The sequence below is a fragment of the Lactuca virosa genome, chromosome 7 (assembly GCF_052849685.1).
Source record: "Lactuca virosa cultivar CGN04683 chromosome 7, Lactuca_virosa_CGN04683_v6, whole genome shotgun sequence".
In the NCBI taxonomy this organism is placed as follows: Eukaryota; Viridiplantae; Streptophyta; class Magnoliopsida; order Asterales; family Asteraceae; genus Lactuca; species Lactuca virosa.
The window spans coordinates 151683157-151706200 of NC_136432.1; the positions used below are offsets into that span (position 1 = coordinate 151683157).

General features: G+C 34.2%; 1 protein-coding gene and 2 long non-coding RNA genes across 30 annotated transcripts; 2 read left to right on the forward strand and 1 right to left on the reverse strand.

Annotated features, from left to right (window-relative positions):
• The first annotated feature begins 2413 nt into the window (after window positions 1-2413).
• Window positions 2414-6520, forward strand: LOC145124512 (dihydrolipoyllysine-residue acetyltransferase component 3 of pyruvate dehydrogenase complex, mitochondrial-like). 10 transcript variants are annotated; one of them, XM_079059877.1, is made up of 13 exons: window positions 2417-2883; window positions 3581-3727; window positions 3800-3846; window positions 3959-4013; window positions 4093-4192; window positions 4273-4335; window positions 4419-4519; window positions 4706-5015; window positions 5106-5177; window positions 5250-5342; window positions 5602-5640; window positions 5849-5927; window positions 6191-6520. In XM_079059877.1, the coding sequence occupies exons 8-13, from the start codon at window positions 4986-4988 to the stop codon at window positions 6208-6210; spliced, it is 333 nt and encodes a 110-aa protein (XP_078916003.1). In that variant the 5' UTR covers window positions 2417-2883; window positions 3581-3727; window positions 3800-3846; window positions 3959-4013; window positions 4093-4192; window positions 4273-4335; window positions 4419-4519; window positions 4706-4985; the 3' UTR covers window positions 6211-6520. The 10 variants fall into 10 exon arrangements, 8 of the variants coding, with proteins under 8 accessions (XP_078916005.1, XP_078916003.1, XP_078915997.1 ...); XM_079059871.1 differs by having other exon boundaries at window positions 4134-4192; XR_013715646.1 differs by having other exon boundaries at window positions 2416-2883; window positions 3581-3846; window positions 4134-4192; window positions 5426-5640.
• Window positions 6521-12646: 6126 nt separating this feature from the next.
• LOC145125843 (uncharacterized) lies at window positions 12647-14070 on the forward strand. Of its 2 annotated transcripts, none has more exons than XR_013716172.1 (2): window positions 12647-12891; window positions 13488-14070. It is a non-coding gene; the product is annotated as an uncharacterized LOC145125843 (long non-coding RNA). The 2 variants fall into 2 exon arrangements; XR_013716173.1 differs by having other exon boundaries at window positions 13493-14070.
• A 678-nt stretch (window positions 14071-14748) lies between these two features.
• LOC145125992 (uncharacterized) lies at window positions 14749-22439 on the reverse strand. 18 transcript variants are annotated; one of them, XR_013716256.1, is made up of 7 exons: window positions 22209-22439; window positions 21829-22035; window positions 21430-21733; window positions 20961-21013; window positions 20609-20697; window positions 20442-20521; window positions 17389-20338 (listed from the first exon to the last, which is right to left on the reverse strand). It is a non-coding gene; the product is annotated as an uncharacterized LOC145125992 (long non-coding RNA). The 18 variants fall into 18 exon arrangements; XR_013716251.1 differs by adding an exon at window positions 21165-21215 and having other exon boundaries at window positions 20609-21013; XR_013716252.1 differs by having other exon boundaries at window positions 21165-21733.
• Between the last annotated feature and the right edge of the window lie 605 nt (window positions 22440-23044).

The window sequence follows — 23044 nt, forward strand, 5'->3', positions numbered from 1 at the left end:
TAAACCTTCTTCCTGGGTTAAACGGAGTCCACGAAGTCCATTTTCCAACGGCATCACCGCAATAGCACCTGCTTCTCAGTCGATTCACCACTCTTCGATTTGAACTTCTGCTTCCTACAGAAGATGAAGACGACATTTGTGGCTCCTCCTCCTGCTTCGATTTTTTCCTGGTCCGATTTTAGGGCACAGACGAATGAATGATGTATATATTTAAGTTTCGTTAAGTGACTCACCATCCACCTAAGCATGCCCAGTCCACGTAGGCTTTTGTAACCGGCAAAATGAGGGTCACCGGATGATAAGGGCTAAATTGTCCGGTTTATCCGGTTTATTGGGCTTTTTCATTCAATTTTTTTTAGGACTTTATTGAAACTTTTGCAAAAATATAGGGACTTTACTGTAGTTATCCCTATAACAAACTTACAAATTAAAAACTTTAACATAGCATGGCTCGAAAAATGGTCCAAAGCCCTTAAACCAACACAAAACCTTTAAACTTGTTTTCTTTGTGAATTTTTTATGTGATTTGTATTTGTGTGTCTACTCAAAGAGATTGACATTTTTATAGTAGACTATCCATTAATTGCTTATTAAACATATTATATAAGTTATAAAACCTTTCATGATGTGTGATTAATTACTTTGAAGGTGAAAATGTATGGGGGTTTCAAATGCATGAGGTGCTTGGAAATTTGTGTGGAAGTTTCAAATGTATAAAGTGATAGGAAAAATGTCTCCTTAATAAGTATAGTATGATATGATAAGATAAGATAAGATAATATTGGTTTTATGGAGTAGAAAGTTAAAATTCCAAGGCCAGAATCCGAAATGTTGAAGTCATATATGGAAGGTGAAAAACAAGTCCGAAAATAAACTTTACTATGAATATGAAACCTTAGATAGCTATTTATTTTCCATTAGTTACCATTTGATAACTTAGAGAACTAGTAATATATATGGTCTTCTTTGTTCTCTTTAGCAAACATTTCCACAACATTTTGATACTGTTCTCTTAATTTTGGAAAGCAAAAAACTTTTCATAATGTGACTTCGCTTAAATTCGGCCCGGTTTGAAAATATAATTATGCTTGAAAAATATTAATTCTCATAAAAACTTTAGCAAAATATATTTTAAAACTTCCAAAATTGTTTATCAAAACAATAGCGACATGTCCAATCAACAGACAATACATCAGTAAAACATAAAGTACTAAATTCAAATTTATTGACATGCAAAAGTGTGCAGGGACGTCACATTGTTTTTGAAAGTAAGTTACTATTTGTTTTTAAACATTGTATTTATATTAAATCTTTGATTTTTTTTTTAAATTTTATATTAAGGCATTAAAGAAAATATGAAAATTACCTTATGGGTTTTAAATAAAATTTTGAAAATTTATAAACACGTTAAATTACTTTTTAGTTAGTTTGTTTGTTTGTTTTATCTTGACTTAGTTTCAAGATAAACCCATTTCAGCTCTATCTCCTACAAACCATTGTCACTACTGGAAAATGGGTATAATATAATACACCCATATCTAATACGGTTATAAATATAAACCGTATTATAAAAGGCTAAATTAATCTAATACAAACAATTACAACATCTAATACTGTTAATTAGACGTACTAGAAACTAAGGTGCTATTTGTTTTTTGGAAAAAACCTCTTCAGACCTCTTATTGCTGCGCGTGTGCTCCGCACAACACTTTTCATCTCGCAGCTGTTTGTTTTTCAGAAGTCTCCGGATTAAAAAACCTCTGCGCGTGTTCTTCTTGGCGCAACACTTGTTTTGCCTCTTCCTACCTCTTCCAACCTCTTCTTCTTCTTTTTTTATTGCTAAAATATTAATTATATATTGCTAAAATCTTATTTCACATTCTTTTTTCGTTTTTTTGTTTATTCTTGTTGAAATAACCTTAATTTTATGCTAAAATATCTTTATTTTTTGTTAAAATATTATTATATTTTGTTGAAATATCATAAATTTTTGCCGAAATGTCATACATTATTAAATTTTCGGTATTAAAAAACTATTTTCGGATTATAAAATCATTTTATTTTAATTTTTTAATATCTGCAGCAGCACGCAGATGTTAAAAAAACAAACATGCTTCTTATTTCAGTCTGCAGCCGTTTGATCCACCTCTTCTGCAGAGGGTTGTAGAGGTGGTCCGCAGACTTTATGGATTTTTGCTTAAAAAAACAAATAGCACTTAAGTCAAATATACTCCATTTTGAATCAAGTACGGCTTAATTCCTAAATCAAATACGCTCATACCTAATGACAAAAAAACATAAACCTTATATGGATGAAAATATCAGTAATAGAAAATTAGATCAAATCAATACACTTCATCAAACCACAAACCACAAGATTTAAAATGTGATTTACCTTAAAATATGAGTGACAGATACAAGACACGTAGACCATTGCACATATAAAAGGATGCAAACCAATATCTCCGAACGTTTCACCGTCGTTCTCCTCCACCATCTGCAAGCCCTAAACCTTCCCCAATCTCCAATTCATCGTCTCTAAATCCAATTTCTACTAGCTAGGGTTTTTATGTCAGCCGAGAGTTTCAAGGATCTGGTAAAAGACAAGTTCGACGACAATCAACAATACCGATAACTCCTCGTACCGATTCCATACGCGACGATCGGAACGCAAACCGAAACCCTATTAGTACTGCTTCATCATCGCGATCTGAGTGGTCTACGATCGATGAATCATTGGGGCTGTCGGAGCAAGATTCTGTTGGTTACGCTCGTATGTTTTTCATATTTGGATTATTTTGCTACCAATGTCGTGGGCCGTCAATTCCTACTACTTCTGACCTGTCCTTCGTGACTCTCACTCTCTCCCCCGAATCTGCCCCTGTACGTCGATTTCATTTTCAATTTGGGGGAATCCTCACATACTATAAGCACATTTTGATTTATTCTCTTTACAGTAAGTTGAATCTCGTTCTTCATTTTGATTTATGAACATTTGACGCGAGAAACATCATTTGCAATGGCACAAAATTGTTTTGCCAGTGTCTCTATTCCAGATTTACATTTTGAATTCAGAAAGTATCTTAAGAAATTGTTATACTTCAAGTAGAAAAAGTGAGATAATGTGAATGCTAACTAGGTTTGACATAAAAAACATCAAATTTCAGCATTTTCGTGGTTGCTGCATTAGCACTAGAACTAGAATTAGAATAAATATTATAGAGGAATCCAGAAGAAATGGATCTGAGGTAAAATGGGGATATATCCAAGGTAGATCCTCACAGGGGTGTACTTACAGTCACAATGTTTGTAATGCTTGGAAACATGATTAAGCATGATCACTTTGATGCTCCCATTTCTCATCATATATGTTTTTTTCTTCACTCTTGCTTGCTTAATCACTATATACATATTCGGAAGCAATCATGGAATCCATTCCTTATACATTCTGATCCATTATTTGCTAACTCGCTTCAGTATATCTCTAACATCCTTCTGCTATTGGATCTAAAAATATTCATATTATAGTGCACTCCTTTTCTCATTCATGATAATTGAGGGGATTATTTTTTTGTTATAGGTGAACCACGCCGGATTGACTCAACATTTTGATGACAATAATGATTCGGAGTAGAGCTTTGCATCAAATTATGCAGAAGAGGCAGAAGAATCCAAAGGATTTGTCACTTTCTCCTTGAATAATGGACAAGAATATCATGTCTCCCAGGCATGTTGACTTCATCTTGTTGCTTTTTCTCCTTTCTGGATCTCTGTTTAGTCTGATGTTTGACCATGGCAGATTGTCAAACTTAGATTGCTGATACCTAAACAACTTCAAAGATTCATGTATGTAGCTCATAAGTCATAACATATGTTTTTGTACCACCTCTTAAAAGAATTTCATTGTTTTCTTCATAACTGTTTTAGGAATTAATCTTTCTGTTGGGTGATTTCTCAGGTTCTTGGATGCAAAAACGAGAATAAATTGTCTGAGTTGAGATTATCGATTCCAGGTAATCATATATGTTTTATAATTATTATATAACATAAATGTTTAAAAAAATATTTCATTTAACATATTCTTTTTTACAGTAAATTGCCTAAATTTTTGGGTGGCATGTGTACTTGTGCAGATCAAGGGGGGTGTCTTCTATCTGATAAAGGGCCATGGAAGAATCATGAAATCATGAAGGTTTTATATTTTTTATTTTTACTGTGTTTTATATATTCCTAGAGTTTTGTTTTAACAGTGAAGCAAAACGTGCAAGACAGGTGGTTGAAGTTTTAAACAATGAAGGAAAGTTTGTTGCTTATGCTAAGCCTCAATTACCCATGGTTAGTGTTTTTTAATCTTGTTAATGTTATTTTCCTAGAAAATGTTGAAAATTTTATTTTAGTTTTTTAATTTTTTTGAGCAGCTAAGAAGAAGTGATAGTCAGGATTAGAATCTGAAGATATTGCATCCCCGAAAGCAATAAGGAATTATTCCCATCTTAGGTTGACTCCTGTTTGTGAAGAAGTAAGTGGTGAAATTTGAATTATAGATTATTTAATTATGCGTGTTATTATTTATTAAATGGGTTGTGTTTTTTTGGAAGTGAACTTGGTGACTACTTACTCTTCATGTTCTCATATTCCACATTTCCACTTACTATTTGGCTATTTGTTAGCAACTTTGTTGTAATTGACTCGATGCATCTTCCAGGTTATATGACATTGAAAAGTTTGTAAATAGCCTAAATGCTAGCAACATACTTCGCATATGTCAACATGAAAAAGAGCAAGACCAAGATCGAACAAGATAACTCAATCGGATGCTTGGCCACTTATTGAACAGTTGAGCTTCAACCAGATGTTCAGGAAGTGGTTGACTCAATGGTTGACCGACTTAAACCAGATGGACAATTTGTAGCAGTTGACTTGATAAGAAAACTTGGTTTTGTTAAGGATACTGCTATTTTTTTTGACTCAACCAAGAGATTGAGATGCCTTCTCTTTCACCCACAATAACAGAGGCCAGTGTTATTCTAAATTCAAGGGTATCTCAATACACTTCTTTACATTGCTATGTTTACTGAAAGTTTTCCTTTGATTCCTTCATCCAGGCTAACATAGCAAGATGTTTAAAGAAAGAAGGAGATCAAGTTGCACCTGGTGAAGTACTCTGTGAAGAAACAGTATGTCTCCTTTATCTTCAACTCTGTCTTTACTCTTTAAGTTTAGCTTTATTGACTTGGTATTCGTTACAGGATAAAGGCACTGTAGAAATGGAATGTATGGAAGAAGGATATCTAGCTAAGATTATACATGGAGATGGAGCAAAAGAAATCCAAGTTGGCGAGGTAACATTTCATATCTTACTTTGATGTCAATTCTTTTGAGTGATCAGATTATAGTACTAAAACTAAGTTTATATTTGCTTCAGGTGATTGCTATAAATGTTGAGGATAAGGCTGATCTTGATAAATTTAAATATTTCATATATTTATCTTTTATTCACGAATAAAAGATAAATATATGAAAGTTTTTTTCTTTTTTATGGAAAATGAGATATATAAAAGTAGGATGCTTTATTTTGTGTTTTATTGTGGAAGTTTGCAGATTTCTGTTATGGAGGCTTTGCATAAAAGTTTTTATAAGGTACACAGACATCCCTTGTATTTCATGTTGTATTTGCTCATATGTTTTTATGTTCTTGAGAAGTTTTCACCCTTGCATTGCTATAGATGAATGTATAGACCTTTTCTATACTTATGAAGTTGTTAATAGCAAGAAGGTCTTATAACTTGAGTTTTCATCATTAAAAATTATTTGGGATTTTGAATCCTAAGTTTTCTTGTTTTTGTAGGCATGCAATGAATCAGCCACAAAGGGGGAAAGAGTGACATTCAACAAATTTAAGAATGTTTTTATGTTTAATGAACTAGGTATAGTCTTTTACATTGCATAGACTGTGGATAAGTCTGAAAGAATATTAATGTTTTTATGTTTAATGAACTAAGTAGTTCATTATAATTTTTTCTCTGTTCTGAAAATGAAAACAGGATCAATTTTGTCGCACTTTAATTTTCTTATGGTTAGAATGGAATCATATTTAATAGGGAGGGAATGGAATCATATAGTAGGTTTGTATTTTGTAGAGATTGATCCTTCAGTCACAACTCACATGGAAAACTCACATGCTTTGCAGAAATTGTAGAGTTCGTTTAAGTTGGAATCGTGATCCATGTGTTCCACAGCAGCATCCATGGAGTGGAATTGGGTGATGAATAAGGCTGGAATGCAAAGCCAAATGGGCTGGAATGCAATCAAGAATGGGGACATCAAGTACGGTTGTGTATGGTGTATTAGATGTGTATATATGGTGTATTAGATGATTGTATGCGATGGTTGTAAAAGTAGATAGGATACATATAGAGTACTCTATTAGGCATGTAATCTAATACACCCCTCTACTAATACGCCCTCTATGTTTGTACTATACTCATACTTTCAACCGTATTACATTAACCTTTTTCTAGTAGTGTGTACACTTTGTTATTTTTGATATTGATGCTCCAGCACCTATATAAAATGAATAAAAAACTTGTCCTCTAATTATCGTACTAATAGTTGTCCCAAAACCATAAAGCTTATGCCTCCAAGATATGCATCTGAATTGTGCCTAAAAAGATTCAGGAATTCCTAGACGAGCAAGAGTGGAAATTAATTATCAGTGAAAGATTAAGAACATGTACTCTACTTATCTTACTAATAGTTGTCCCAAATTCATAATCAGTTTGATAATTTAATCAGAGTACTGTTACTGTTACACAGAGAGATATCAATCTACAAATCACCTTGAGGATGGAGGGTTGTGGTTTTCTGGATGTAAAGCTTTGGTTTTATTTAGTTTCCTTAATTAGTTCCTATTTGTAATTAGGAACTAATAGCAGCACAATTGGAAGATTGATCCATACGCAACTCTTCAAGAACAATTACGAAATATGAAAATGATGAGCAATATTATAAGTAATTAAATTAGTACTAATGTAACATGAAGAACATATACATTGTTAGTTTCAACAGTTTCAACTGTAAGGGTAAAATTGACTTTTTTACTGTAGCAAGGGCATATGGGTCATTTTGATCATTTGGTTGTTTTGAAAGTTGTTAGTTAGCTGGTGATTATTTATACAGTATGTATTGTATCGATTTGGATATATGAACGAATTCAGAAATGAGAAATATGTTGAATTCTCTCAATTCTCTTTCAATTTAACATGATATCAGTCTGATCCTTCGTTCTTCTTGCGCTGATTTCACTGTTCTTCATTCAAATCGTTTCAATTTCTTTTGTTTCAATGTCTTCATCATCATCGATTCCTTCTCAATCGTCAACTGTTGACATCACAAGTCCTTATTACCTTGGATCTTCTGGTAATCCGAGTCAAGTTCTTGTTACTACAGTCTTTAATGGCGTCGGTTTTTCTGCCTGGAAGAGATCGATGATCATCTCTCTTTCAGCTAAGAACAAATTGTCATTTGTTGATGGCACGATTACTGACCACCTGTCAATTCTCCAACTTATTCTGGATGGCATCGTGTTAACTCAATGGTAATTAGCTGGATCCTCAATTCTTTACACAAGAACATCGCTGAAAGCGTTCTTTTCTTACCAACTGCACACGAGATTTGGCAAGAATTAAAACAGAGGTATGATCAGTCCAATAATGCATTGATCTATCAAATTCAACAACTTTATTCTGTTGCTCAAAATTCGGATGACTTTTCCACTTATTTCACGAAATTGACTAAGATTTGGGATGAATTACATGTCGTTCAAGATATTCCTTCTTGTACTTGTGGCTCTTCTGCTAAAATACAGAAATTCCTTGAAGATCAACGCCTAATCCAACTTCTCATGGGACTTAATGAATCATACAAGATCATTCGAGGACAAATCCTGATGATGCAGCCTTTGCCATCTCTTTCTACTGCATATTCATTGATCATCCAAGAAGAACGACAACGCAATATTACTGCTTCATCTTTTGTCAACACTGAGGCTATTGCTATGCATGTGTCTTCTGATCCATCCCCAAATTCAGTCAAGAAAACTCTAACCTGCACTCACTGTAAAAAGACTGGTCATAGCAAGAGTCAATGTTATCGATTAGTTGGTTTTCCGTCCAACTTCAAGTTTACTAAAGCAAAGAAAGAGGAATCCAAGTCCAGTGTTCATAATGCTACCTCTTTTCCATTTACTTCAGAGCAATATCAGCAGTTACTTCAATTGTTCAACAATAATACTTCTCAATCTTCAACAAGTCATGTCAACACATCTATTGCTGATAATGCCATGAATCCAGAGGGTAATTCTTTTTCATTTAAATCCTTTGCTGCAAATGTTTACAAATCATCATTTCTTCTTCACAAACATCATTCATGGATTGTTGATTCTAGAGCAACTGATCATACGTGCTCTAATAAATCTTTTTTTGTTTCTATGACCCAATTACTCAGACTCACACGATTGGTCTGCCTAAGGGTCAACATACATCTGTTTCATATATTGGAGATGTCAAATTACATGATTCCATTATGTTACATGGAGTATTGTATATTCCAGAATTCAAGTATAATCTTGTTTCTATTTCAAAATTGACGTCTCAACTCAATACCTTTGCTATTTTTACTGATGAAGCCTGCCTTCTGCAGGACCCTTCATTGAAGAATAGCTTCTCTCTTGGAGTTCTTGCAGAAAGAATCAATGATTTGTATATCTTTGATCATAGTTATCTTCAGAATAATCTTTCTTACAGTTTTTCTGTATTTTCATCTTTTTCTAGTTCTAAATCTTTTGTTTCCATTTCTGTAATGAATTCATCTTCTCAATTGTGGCATAATCGTTTAGGCCATATTCCATATCATAAGATGAAAATGATGTCAATAAAATCTGATCATTCTGATCATTCGTCTATTCAAAGTTGTATGATTTGTTCTAAAGCTAAGCAGCAAAGGTCATCATTTTCTACAAGTGTATCTGTTTCTAATGCACCATTTGAACTTATACACATTGATGTTTGGGGCCCTTATAAACACGCAACTTATGATGGTATCAAATACTTTCTAACCATTGTTGATGATTACAGCAGACATACATGAATTCACTTGTTGACACACAAAAGTTATGCTTTTTCTTTGATTAAAGCATTTGTTTCATTGATTCAAAACTCAATTTCAAGTTGCTGTCAAAATCATTCGGACAGACAATGCTTTTGAACTTGGGTCTAGTACAGAAGGTGTTGCTTATTTTCAGTCTAAGGGCATAGTTCATCAGAAATCAACACCCTACACCCCACAACAAAATGGAATAGTGGAAAGGAAACATAAACACATTTTGGAGACTGCTAGAGCATTATATTTTCAATATGGACTTGGAATTGCTTATTGGGGTGAATGTGTCAAAACTGCTATTCATTTGATTAATAGAATCCCTTCAAAAGTTCTTCACAACAAATCCCCTTTTGAAGTTCTTTATAACAAGTCACCAAATTTACACCTTTTAAAAGCATTTGGGTGTTTGTGTTATGTTTCAACAAGTTTACAAGGAAGGGATAAGTTTATGCCCAGGTCAAATTCTTGTATTTTTCTGGGATATCCTTATGGTCAAAAGGCATACAAAGTAATGGATTTAATCACAAAGCAGATTATCATTTCAAGAAATGTCAAATTTTTTCAAAACATCTTTCCATTACATTCTTCATCTATTCCTTTACCTTCTTCTCCACCTTCATATTTACCAATATCTTCTGTTGATTCACATATTTCAGAAAACTCTTCATCTGTTCATACATCTTCTGATTCTCAGTCATCAACTTTGCCACGAAGAAGCACACGCACTAGACAACCATCTACACGATTACATGATTACATTTGTAATCATGTTAATTCCCAAGATAAATAAGATGTTTGTACTCATACTCTCACTAATCTTTGTATTTCCACTCCATCATTTCATAATACTTCCGAGATTCCAATTACTTCATTTGCTTTTCATGTGACCTCTAATTTCAAAGAACCAGCCTTTTATCATGAAGCAATAGGAATCCCAGAATGGGAAGAAGCAATGACTAAAGAACTCAATGCTCTCGATGCCAATAACACTTGGGAACTTGTCAAACTTCCTAAGGGTAAAAAACCAATTGCTTGTCGATGGGTTTACAAGATCAAGTACAAAACAGATGGTACAATTAAAAGGTATAAAGCCCGATTAGTAGCTAAAGGATTTACACAACAAGTGGGAGTAGATTTTCATGAAACATTTTCTCCTGTTGTGAAATTCAACACTATTCGATGCCTTGTATCTCTAGCTGTCAAACGAAAATGGAACATCCATCAATTTGATGTTAATAATGCCTTCTTGCATGGTGATCTCCATGAAGAAGTGTATATGAAACTTCCACCAGGCCATCCTGCTGCTTCTTCTTCATCAATTGTTTGTAAGCTCAAAAAGTCCCTCTATGGATTAAAGCAGGCTTCACGACAGTGGTATGACAAGCTTTCTCATACACTTCTCAACAAAGGGTATCATAAGTCTGCTAATGATTACTCTTTATTTCTAAAATTTACTAATCAGAAGATGGTGGTGATTGCAGTCTATGTTGATGATATTCTCGTTACAGGGAATGATGAGGATGAAATTACAGATATCAAATCTTCTCTTCATACTCAGTTTCAAATCAAGGATTTGGGACAAATTCATTATTTTTTGGGACTTGAATTTAACAAAATATCAAATGGTATGATCGTTCATCAACAAAAATACATAAAGGAACTTATTCAATCATATTCCTTATCTGATTGTACTTCAGTTTCAATGCCTTTACCATCCAAATTGTCATCTTCATCTGCTATGGACATTCCCTTAGAAGATTCCACAATTTATCGACAATTAATTGGAAAGTTGAATTTTTTGGTTCATACCAGACCAGATATTGCTTTCTCAGTACAATATCTCAGTCAATTCAATCAGAAACCATCTCAATTTCATTATGATGCTGCTTTACATGTCCTTCGATATCTCAAAGGCACAATAAACAAAGGCTTGTTTTTCAATGATACCCCTTCATATCAAGTTCAAGCTTTTTGTGATTCAGACTGGGCTGCTTGTCCAATCACAAGAAAATCTGTTAGTGGATTCTTCATTATGTTTGGCGACAGTCCGATATCATAGAAGTCAAAGAAGCAGGTCACAATTTCTCTTTCTTCAGCTGAAGCTGAATATCGCTCAATGCGTCGCATATGTGCAGAACTTGCTTGGTTAAGTCGTTTACTTAGTGAACTTCAAGTTGAAGGTGTCACTCCTATACCTTTGAAATGTGATAATCAAGCTGCTATTTACATAGCAACCAATCCAGTATTCCATGAGAGAACTAAACACATAGAATTGGATTGTCACTATGTTCGTGAAAAGTTACAAGCTGGACTTATATCTTTACATCATGTGCATACAAATGATCAAGTAGCTGATGTTTTTACAAAGAATTTATCTGGTCTTCGTCATCAAGATGCTGTTTCCAAGCTTGGTCTACTTCCATATCCTCCAGCTTGAGGGGGGGGGTGTTAGTTTCAACAGTTTCAACAGTAAGGGTAGAATTGTCTTTTTTACTGTAGCAAGGGCATATGGGTCATTTTGATCATTTGGTTGTTTTGAAAGTTGTTAGTTAGCTGGTGATTATTTATACAGTATGTATTGTATCGATTTGGATATATGAACGAATTCAGAAATGAGAAATATGTTGAATTCTCTCAATTCTCTTTCAATTTAACATACATCTAAAAGTATTTATAGCATTATTCTAGGCTATAGTTTCATGGTTGCCATATGTAACTTATTGCAAAACCATCTTCTGGAATCCCGTAATACTGAGAATTTATAAAAACAAGGTTATTTTAAGAGCTAACCCAACATGATGGTTATGATTGTGTTTTTAGACTTATGGTGTATTCGTGCTTTTGTATGCTAATTAATGTGTCAAATAGAAACTCTTGTACACCAGTTTGATTCCTGCACTCATTTGGTCCATATAAATACTTCACCGTTATTATGCCATTTGTATATTTAGACCTACGATTCTTCTCTAACGAATTTCTTGAAATGCCCACTACATTACATGTCATCTTATAAATTAAAACAAAAACTTTTATCAAAAGCAGATTTAATTTAGGCATTTCATCAAACCCTTCGTATGCAAGTAAAATACAAACATGTTGAAAAGACAACTCATATGGTGGTAAACTAAAATATAGTTAGGGTTTGACAGGGACAAATAAACTGGAAGAGAAAGAAGCCCATAAATACCTATTACTTAAAATATAGATAGAGGGGATGAAGGTCTCAGTCGATTATCAACGACATTTCTTCAATAATGAGTCTGCTTGTATTGTACGAGTTTCACGATTTTACAATGACTATATATACATAGGGTTTGTAAAGAGTTTCACGAATTGTTATAGTATTAATTTTATTGGAATTATTATTAGTTTTTTAAATTTTTTACTTCACTATAGAAAATGGGCCAAGAATTAACTAACGTGTGTTTATTATGTATGGGCTTATAAAATATATAGGTATTCATTACTAAACACCAGACCATATCCGGAAGGCTCATATCGTGAGCTACACAAAATTTTGTATTTATAGGCAAATCAACGGATGACTGTGTTCACTACAAGAGAAGTTCTTTTTAGTGACAACAAAAAATTTAGTCACTAATATGATCATTGACTATATATTAAGTCGTTACTGGTGGTCATTAAGTGGTATTTCTTTTTTAAACCCACACGTTGTGACAACTTAATTGGTGGTCACTGAATTATAACATGAAAAAAGTCTCTGGTCACCAGGTAAAAAAATTTTATGACCATGATTCATGAAATATGATTGATTTACAGAAAAAAAAAATTGTTTATCATAAATATTTGGCGCCCGGTGAAATTAAAAGCAAAAACCTAGAGGCTGGTGCACATTGAGTTGGGTTAGGGCCCGAACCTAGACAGTTAGCCCTAAAATGACTGGCCTATACGTGTTTGATTTCATTTTCAAGCGACTAGTTGTATTGCCTATTAGGTGTTTGACAAAATGCCCCAGTGAACTATTGAACAGTTGGTCTCTAATTATCTTTTTCCTTTCTGGTCATTTTTCCTCTCTTCCTTATGGAAGAGAATATTGATTGTCTTTTGAAACACTTGTGTGGGTATCCATTTATTAATTGGTACATCTGATAAATGAATGTTCAATGGACTGTTTTCTCGCTTTGTTGCTTGCTTATTTGGAGGGTATCCATTTATTGGTTATAATACTCGATCATCTAGGACTTTCTTAATCTTTCTGTGTACAAGCAAATGTATGTATGTCTTGGACAAGATAACCAAAGTAGATGTTTATATGTGTATGTTTACAACTATTGTATCTTATGTAGCATTTATTTTCCTTTTTCAAGTGTAGGAATGGGCCAAATAATAAGTATGACCAGAAACCAGAATCATGACAAGAATTTTGATAAGGGAGATGTGGCACTGTAGTCAGATGTTAACCATGATGTGCTTTTTCTAGTTACTTGGTCTTGTTCAGAATTTTGAATGCACCACACAAGGTTATGGAACTAGATTTTGGTGAAATGAAATGGGTGTCGCCAGAAAAGGCAATACAAGAATACACTTTCTTTCTTTGTTGGCTGTCAATGTCTTTTGCTGCTATTAAACCAGCATCATGGAATGGCTCTCCAACACAATACAAGGGCTATGGTCAATCTCTTGACACCTATGGTTACTTCCTTTATGCTAATGAAAGTCGACGAAGCGGAAGCGTGTTCCCTTACTAAGAGATGTGGTACTTCCCCCATGATTGTTTGAATGTTAATTTCTTAGATGATTAGTGATGACTTCTTAATTACCACTCTTATCTTTTGTTTTGAATGGACGGACTTTAGAATTCCAATAAGTAAAAAACTTTTAAGAAATTTAAAGACCCCCCATCAGTGTATTTACATCTTGCAATATATTATGTAAACGGTTTGGTTGTCACCTCCCCTTTCACTTAGGGTGGGCACTCGTATCTTTGTTTTTATTATGGACTATATTACGGGGACACTCTATAAAGAGATTATGTGCTCAATGTCTATCTCGTTACTTTCAAATTCTAATATGATATAATGTCTGGTTTGTTCCATCTCTCCCAATATCAACTAACAATGATTTGTAACACAAATGTATGATTCAAAGGTCAAGTTAATGATCTCTTAATGGTGGAGGAGTTTTTGATTTGTGCCATTTCACAAACATAATCTTCTTTCATTCCTCGGGGCACTGGAATCAAAGGTATCCTTTCATGCTTGTTATAGGGTTGTTAAATAAAACATGTTTGCTAACTTTCTTGGGTTTAAGGTGCACCAAAACAATCAAGAATTTCGCATTCGCTTTCTTGTACCATGATTCATATTTTAACCAAGAACCCGGAAAAATAAGGTGTATGTGTCGAATAACAGGTTAAAATGAGTTTGAGTCAAACTGGGTTGGATTGACCATACCCTGTTAATATTATTAAAGTTTTATTTGACTTCCATTAATGTAATAAATATTATTACAATATTACAATAATCATTTAATATTTTAAGTAAAATGACACAAGTTAATTTGCATTTGAATATATTTTAGGCGGATTTTATTATTTTTAACAAAATTACACATTTGGTTCTTGTGGTTGGCAAAAAGACCATTGCATTGCAGGTCCTTTTGAGGAATTTTGGACACAGGTCCTTTTCATGTTTCATGTTTAAATTAAACACAAGAGATCTTTTATCTAACGGTGTTAACTTTTTTAGTTAAGACTCATGGACAAATGTTTATTTTACTAAAGGGACCGTCAAAAAGTCAAAACGCTCATTTTAAAGTTACGATTGTTTTGACCATTTTATGACTATTTTAAAGGGACAATATTTCAGCTCTATCTCCTACAAACCATTGTACACCTGTTATTTTTGATATTGATGTTCCAGCAACTATATAAAATGAATAAAAACATGTACTCTAATTATCGTACTAATAATTGTCCCAAAACCATAAAGCTTATGCCTCCAAGATATGCATCTGAATTGTGCCTAAAAAGATTAAGGAATTCCTAGATGAGCGAGAGTGGACATTAATTAGCAGTGAAAGATTAAAAAACATGTACTCTAGTTATCTTATGATAAATATTCCTAAATGATAACCATAGAAGCACTTTGATAATTTAATCACAGAGTACTGTTACAGAGAGAGAGAGAGAGAGAGAGAGAGAGAGAGAGAGAGATATCGATCTACAAATCACCTTGAGGATGGAGGGTTGTGGTCCTGTAGTGGATGTAAGCGCTGTGATTTTATTTAGTTTCCTTAATAGTTCCTATTCGTAATCAGGAACTAATAGCAACACAATTGGAAGATTGATCCATACGCAATGCAAATGATGAACCTGATTATAAGTAATTAAATTAGTAGTAATGTAACCTGAGGAACAGGTACATCTAAAACTATTTATAGCATTATTCTCGGCTATGGTTTCATGGTTGTCATATGTAACTTATTGCAAAACCATCTCCTGGAATCTACGTAAAACTGAGAATTGATAAAAACAAGGTTATTTTAAGAGCTAAAACCCACATGATTGTTATTGTGTTTTTAGTCTTATTGTGTAGTGTTTTTGTATGCTAATGTGTCAACTAGCAACTCTTGTACACCCATTTGATTCCTGCACTCATTAGGTCCATATAAATACTTCAGCGTCATTATGGCATTTGTATATTTAGACCTATGATTCTTCTCTAACAAATTTCTTGACAAGCCCACTACATTACATGTCATCTTAAAAATTAAAACAAAAACTTTTATCAAAAGCGGATATGAAGTAAAATAAAAACATGTTGAAAAGACAACTCATATGGTGGTAAACTAAAATATTGTTGGGATTTGACATGGACTTGTAAACTTGAAGAGAAAAAATCCCATAAATACCTATTACTTAAAATATAGCTAGAAGCGATGAAGTTTTCAGTCGATTATTAATAACAATTCTTAAGAATTGTTTTTGCCGAGACCTTGGTCTCTTTCTGCAATTCTTCAAGAATGAGTCTGCTCAAGGTTTGTATCGTACGTGTTTCACGATTTTACAAAGACTATATATGCATAGGGTTTGTAAAGAGTTTCACGATTGTTATAGAAAATGGGCTAAGAATTAACTTAGGTAGGCTGGTAGGTTATATATATATATATATATATATATATATATATATATATATATATATATATATATATATATATATATATATATATATATATATATATACATACTAGCCGTTTACCCGCGCCAAGCGACGGGTGTTAATAGTTATTTTTCGGAAATTAGTTTTAGAAGCAATTAGTTCTTTTGCACATATAGTTTACTACGTATGAACAATTTTCCATAGTATGTGCATGTATTCCACATCTCATGACCGGAAACAGTTGTCTGAAATCACCTCCCAAAACCATTATCTTTCCACCAAATGGGAGCCTCACACCAGTTATGTTTCATGGTACGGTCAAACACCTCCAATGCATGTCTTTTAGCCATCGACACTTCATACGATATGATTATTTTTGTAGTCCGTAGTAGTTGAGCATTACCACTTTGTCTTGTAATCTTGCAGATTGGATTATTTTCAATACGAATGGAAAATAAGTAAAACTCATGGCTTTGGATGAAATAAGATATTTTTCGGGCATTTAGGACACTTCTAGACTATATTAACGAATTTACTAAATTATGCTGAAGCCAATATGTTGTCAATAGATTAAAAAGCAATAAATAGCAGCATTACTACTTATTTTGCATAAAAAATGTAATTTTAGAAAATAGCAACCTACTTTGCAAAAAAATACAAAAATTGTCAAATAACACTCTACATTGCTTTGATAAAAAAACCCTACTGAAATAGACAAATAATAAACAAAATAGTTAAATAGAAAGACTACGACATGATATGGAAAATAAATACAGATAACTTATTAATTGAAATATCAGCAAACAATTTACCAAAATAACAATCTACTTTGTATTTTCTGGATTTCTTTAGACATGGTTTATTTTTATTTTTTAATAGCAAATTATCAACTTTTTCTTGATGGAGATTTTTGAGCATTTTAAAATTAGAAAGCACTTCATGTCATTTTTAATCGAAGAGCACTTCTATGTTTTGTTAATAAAAAGCCCAAATGAGGACCACAGTTGCTAACCTACTATCAGACTATTTTAAACATACTATACATGACACACACAAACACACATATTTCATGTAGTATTCAAACAAAAAAACATTACCCTTTAAGTCATCCTTAACAAATAACAACAGGTTAACAAAAATTTGACGATAAACTGTCAAAGTATTACAAAAATAGTAAAAAATAACTCCAATAGGTTAACATAAAATTAGATATGCTATAATAGGTTAAATAAAATTGACCAAAACGTTCAACATATTTTGCAAAATATACACTAATGGTCACTTTAATTGCATAGTCTCCGGCTCTGTAGTTTAGAAGGTGACTTGTAACGCCGTGTTCCGAATCGTTTTTCTAATTCGGGACTGTGGCTTGAAGATGGGTTATCATAAGGCTTAGGGCCTTTGGGAGAGAGAAATCTAGACCCATTTAGGTACGAACGATGTATTGGAGGTAATCCGGGAGTTGGGTGGTGCATTGGAGCCAAGGGGCAAATCGGTAAAGTGACAGTTCGAGCTCTTTATGAATTTTGGATTTCCGTTCGGAATGTTTGGAGGTGAGGATAAGTTGATAGATGCGTAGAGCTTCTCGCCACCTTTCCGTGGATATAAAGAACGTCAAAAACGGAGTTGAAACGAAGAAGTTATGGCCGTTTGAAGTTGGAGTGGTCCGGGTGAGTGATCGTTGACTTGTTGACCAAGTTCATTTAAGGCTCACGACGTGAGCAATAAGGGCTCACGACGTGAGACGCACCTGATGCACCAAAACCCTTATTTTCGGGTATTTAAAGGTATGGGATGATTAGGGTTGCTTCTACTCCGCCTCTTTTACCTCCAAGACCTCTGGAAACCCTAATCTAAGCCTCCATTGAAGCCCTTGAGCCATTGTTGGTGCTAATGGTGTTTTGTTTCCCTTGAAGAAGAAGAAGCTCTTGGGAACTCTCCTTTTGGCAAGATAAGCTCCTCCTAGTGGCACTTCTGAGTCCATAAGCTTCTGTAAGTCTCAAAGATCCAACCTTTCTCCTTCAATCTTGCTAGATCTAAGTTATGGTGACCTTCTTTGCATGGGATCTTGAAGTATCATGCATGGGGTCCATAAAGTTAGCAACTTTATGGACCATTGAGTCATTTGCCATGCTAGAACCCTTAGATCTAGATTTTGGTGCAAGTTATGAGCTTCAAGTTTGAATCTTGATGTTTATACCCATCCTTTGACCTAACTAGTATTCAAGCCATGTATTGGACACATGTGACTAAAAAGCTTCGATTTTTATGGTCCTTGGGGTTAAGGAAGACCCTCTAGACTGTCCCATGTTATGGCTTAATGGATTAGGAGCTTAATGCTCATTTTTGGTCAGATCTGGACTCACGACGTGAGGAATGAAGCCCCACGACGTGACTACGTATTCGAGAAAGTTCCTGGATTGAAACCACGACCTCACGACGTGAGCATGAAGGGCTCACGACGTGAACAACCCCTGTGCAAATTTTGGACTCTTTGATGGTGGGGTAGCGTGGTTTTGGACTGTCCTTTGGTTTGGGCTCATAATGGGCTAAGGATTTTAGAGTAATGGACTTTTGGTTGGGCTTGCCTTGCTAGGCTTGCCCTAATGGGCCTTGTATGATGAATTGGGCCTTAGTGGGCCCAATGTGGTTAGGCCTTGGTTGGGCCCAATGGGCTTGGACCTTTGGTTCATCAGAAAGTCATTGGTTTAGAAAGGTAAATGGGCTTTAGGAAAAGGCCCATGTAAGGGTTTGGGCCAAATTTGGAAAATTGGGCCATTGATGGACTTTATTGGACCTTATGGTTTTGGGCTTTAGGCATGGACCAATTAGATCAGGGGTAAAATGGTAATTTTACCCTAAGAAGGAATTATGAGTTGGACTAAGTAATATTTGGTATTGATAGCTCGGGGAGCCGAAGGGGTAGCGGTTCAGGGAGTTGTCAGTTAACAGCCAGAGAAGTACCAGCAGGGCTTCTGCATTCGAGGTGAGTCTCCTCACTATGTGAATGGGTCTAAGGCCACAATGCCGGCCCATGTAGTTCATGAGTAGGAAGACCTGGGGGTTAGCCCTAGGCAATATGCATGAAAGACCAGGAGGAGGCTCCTGGCACTCAGTATGTTATTATGTATGGTAGGAAGACCCGGGGGTTAGCCCTATGTAGTATGTATGAAAGACCAGGAGATGACTCCTGGCACACTATATGCTATTATGTATGAAAGATCAGGAGGTGGCTCCTGGCACACTGTATACTGATTAGCCTAGTAGAGTAGTATGTATGCTAGATGTCTTTGTGATGCTTGCATGGAAGACCAGGGGGTGGCCCTTGGCACTTGTCTGTAAGACCCAGGGGATGGCCCCCGACTTGGCAAGAAAGACCACGTGGCGGCTCGTGGCACTATGGCAAGACTATGCGTGACACATAGCACCTTATTTGGTTATGATATATGTATGGCTCATGGTTATGTATGGCATGTATGAATCAGTTGATATATATGGTATGTGGTATCTGGGGAACTCACTAAGCTTTGTGCTTATGACTTTCAGCTTTTGTTTCAGGTACTAATGTTTTTCAAGGAAGGAGCTCGGGGCGAATGCAACGCATCACACCATGTTTTCCGCACTATATGATCTTTGGGATTAAAACTCTGATAATTGTTTATTCAATGTTTTGATAACCACCTTAACGTAGCCAACACATTAAACAATGCAAAACACATACAATAATCATAAATATAGACAAAATGATGCAAATCGTACTTATCAAAGTTTTCCTGGTTCATGTTCGTACTTATCAAAATTTTCCTGGTTCAAGTTTAAATAATAGCATTCATTTTCGTTTTTTTGTTTTATTCTTTCCATACTTGCACTAATATGGCTACTGTATGGCAATTTTTTTTCCTTTTTCAAATAATAAAAAACTTTCCTTATTACTTTTTTTTTGACCTGCAATTTATGGCACCTTTCCAATAGCATTATGCCAATATACACTTCTATTTATTGATGTTGTTGTTACCTGATTTCATCCTAAGTGAATTGACATTTGTATAACCTATAACCTGCAACAATTACATAATAATAATAATAATAATAATAATAAAGCAAATGGTAAAAACAGTAAGGGTAAATAGGGAAACATTTAAAGAAAAAAAAGATACATACCGTCCCTGTCAATTGTTCAACATCCATTGCAAACACAAAACATTTTCTAGCCATTGCCATCAAGATTCAAGGCTTCAAGACTAAAATTATTTAGTTAGACTAAAATCCAATCAAAAGACATGTTATATGTATTTTCTTGTGCTTCATGATCAGGAAAAGATGGTTACCTTAATTGGCATATTAACTTTTGATATATAGGTGTTTTGTTGAGTAAATAAAGTATCAATTGATAAAATCCTCCTCCGTCTCCATAAATCTGAAGTACCAAACCAAAAACCCTAATCTATGATTAAAAAAATAGCCTTTATATTGAAACCAAATGGAATCGATCGATATAGAGAGCAGACCAATATCAATTGAATCGAGAGTCAAATTTCATCTACTTTGTTTGAGGGATAGAGGGAGAGACAAAGGAGATGACTGACATATGATCCAAGAAGAAAAACATAAGGGAATGAAGAAAGTGACTTTTTTTTATCTCACTTAGGATGAAAGGCAACAAAACCTCAGACCGTTTACCTTGGTTCATCATCATCTATTCCCTATTCCCTAACAAACGTCATTATCATCAGCTACAAAAAAAAAAAAAAAAATCCTCTGTAATATCCTACTTGATAGCGCATCAACCAATCAATTTCATAAATAATTTTTTAACCACAAATCGACTTTAGAAAATATAAACAAAAGAAAGAAAAACCATGAAAACCGAAAATCAATAGTTACCTGATATCAAGCTATCGATGTAGAATAATTCTAGACGGGAACCCAAAAGAACTGAAGATGAGAGATGTCTCTCATAAAATTTAAAGAGAAAAATCTCTAATTGAGTCATAAAAAGCAAAAGAGAAAATGTTTTCATGAACATACTATGAGAGAGAGAGAGAGAGAGAGAAGAAAGAACAGAAGGTGTAATGTACTCACCTAGGGGCATTTTAGTAATTTTTTTCGTTAGATAACAATTACATTTCTACAAAGCCATAACAAATACCTTCACCCAGATGTAGCATCCACTGAAGTCGATTTGTACCATTGCCTATAATTCTTTGATGCATTACATGGAGTCATCTCTTACAGCCAAATAAATTAGTTCCTGCCACAAACTAAACTGTATAATTTTTGAAAAGGTAAGATAAGAGATTCATTAAGTACAAGAACCTTATTTGAGCTATTAAACAGAGTAACTATGGAACGAATGAAAAGCTTTGTTGATGAACACCAAATCTTCAGTGATGAGTTAATTATCTTACACAATTGAGAGTTTCTCAAGATTATGCAGGATGACCATCAAGAATCTAAAAAGATAAAGCCCTTTCAGTTGAACCATAAGAAGCAAAAAGAAAGAAAATGTGTAAAAACGAACAAGATGAACAGAAAGATGTATACTTACAAGGACATAACATAACAACTCACTTGTCTGCCTTTCTCGAGACATATCTCTGGATTGGGATTGTCCTTCTTGCACTTGAGGAAGGCAATATTTTCACCTCTGCATCTAGTCTCTATGTGCTTCGACGCCGTCGCCGCTGATGTCGGAATAGGTTCTCTCACAGCGTCGATCAAACTCGCCATCACAAATTGATCTAAATTGCAATCCCTAATCCAACAACAAAATCAACGTTGTTAACTTCTAGATTCTAACCCACACGTACATTTGTGATGAAATCAGATGAAAATAATTAGGGAAAAACATAATTAGGGACAAACAGGTATATAAAAATATAATAGAACATAAACTTAGAGATCATCATCAAATAAGGGTTTACGTACCTTTTTTGCTTGAGACTCCACCAGAAAATGGAAGTGGTTTCATCAAAATCTCCTTCTTCAAAGTTGTCCGTCCTCTAGTTTTATAGTTGTCACTTACTTCTGTAAATTAAGAAGGGGTCGATCCAAATTTTGTATGAAATGAGGATGATGAAAATGAAAAGGATATTGGGGGATATAAGCCTTCTTAGACCTCAAATTTCTCCTCAAATGACGGCTCAAATGATGGCTCAAATGATGGCTAAAAATAGAATTCAAATAACAAAAAGAGCTAGGTCAAAACAATAACCCTTAATAACAGGGACGATATGAGATTGATTGACTTCTTCAATGTTTGGCCGAATAAGATCTAATTTGTTATTTATTCATAAATTTGTTGTATATGATGTATTAGAAGTTGTACATCTTAAAATTCAGCATTTAGGGATAATATATATATATATATATATATATATATATATATATATATATATATATATATATATATATTCATTACTAAAAGACCGACCATATAGAGAATGCTCAATATACCTACAAAGTCATGTGTGTAGCTTATTACAAAACCATCATCTAAAGTATGGGTAAATATAACGCGATGATTATGTTCCCCATTAAGTTGGCTCTATAAAGGCTCGTCGAGAAACATATTATTTTCTTGGTGACCTTCCTTTACGTCTAATCCGCATCAAAGTGAGCTCGCTAAGGTCTCGTGAGCCACACAAAATTTTGTATTTGTAGGCAAATCGATGGAAGGCTATGTTAATATGCATTATATGCGATATTTCCTTTCTAAATCAACGTCCTTTAAAAAAATGATGAAGACGAGGACGATAAGATGA

Excerpts from the sequence above, each read along its gene's own strand:
- LOC145124512 (XM_079059872.1), top strand. The coding sequence starts at position 4,986 with ATGCCTTCTCTTTCACCCACAATAACAGAG. Across the intron at positions 5,343-5,601 it reads AAGAAATCCAAGTTGGCGAG|ATTTCTGTTATGGAGGCTTT; the intron begins GTAACATTTCAT and ends GGAAGTTTGCAG. Across the intron at positions 5,641-5,848 it reads TGCATAAAAGTTTTTATAAG|GCATGCAATGAATCAGCCAC; the intron begins GTACACAGACAT and ends TTGTTTTTGTAG.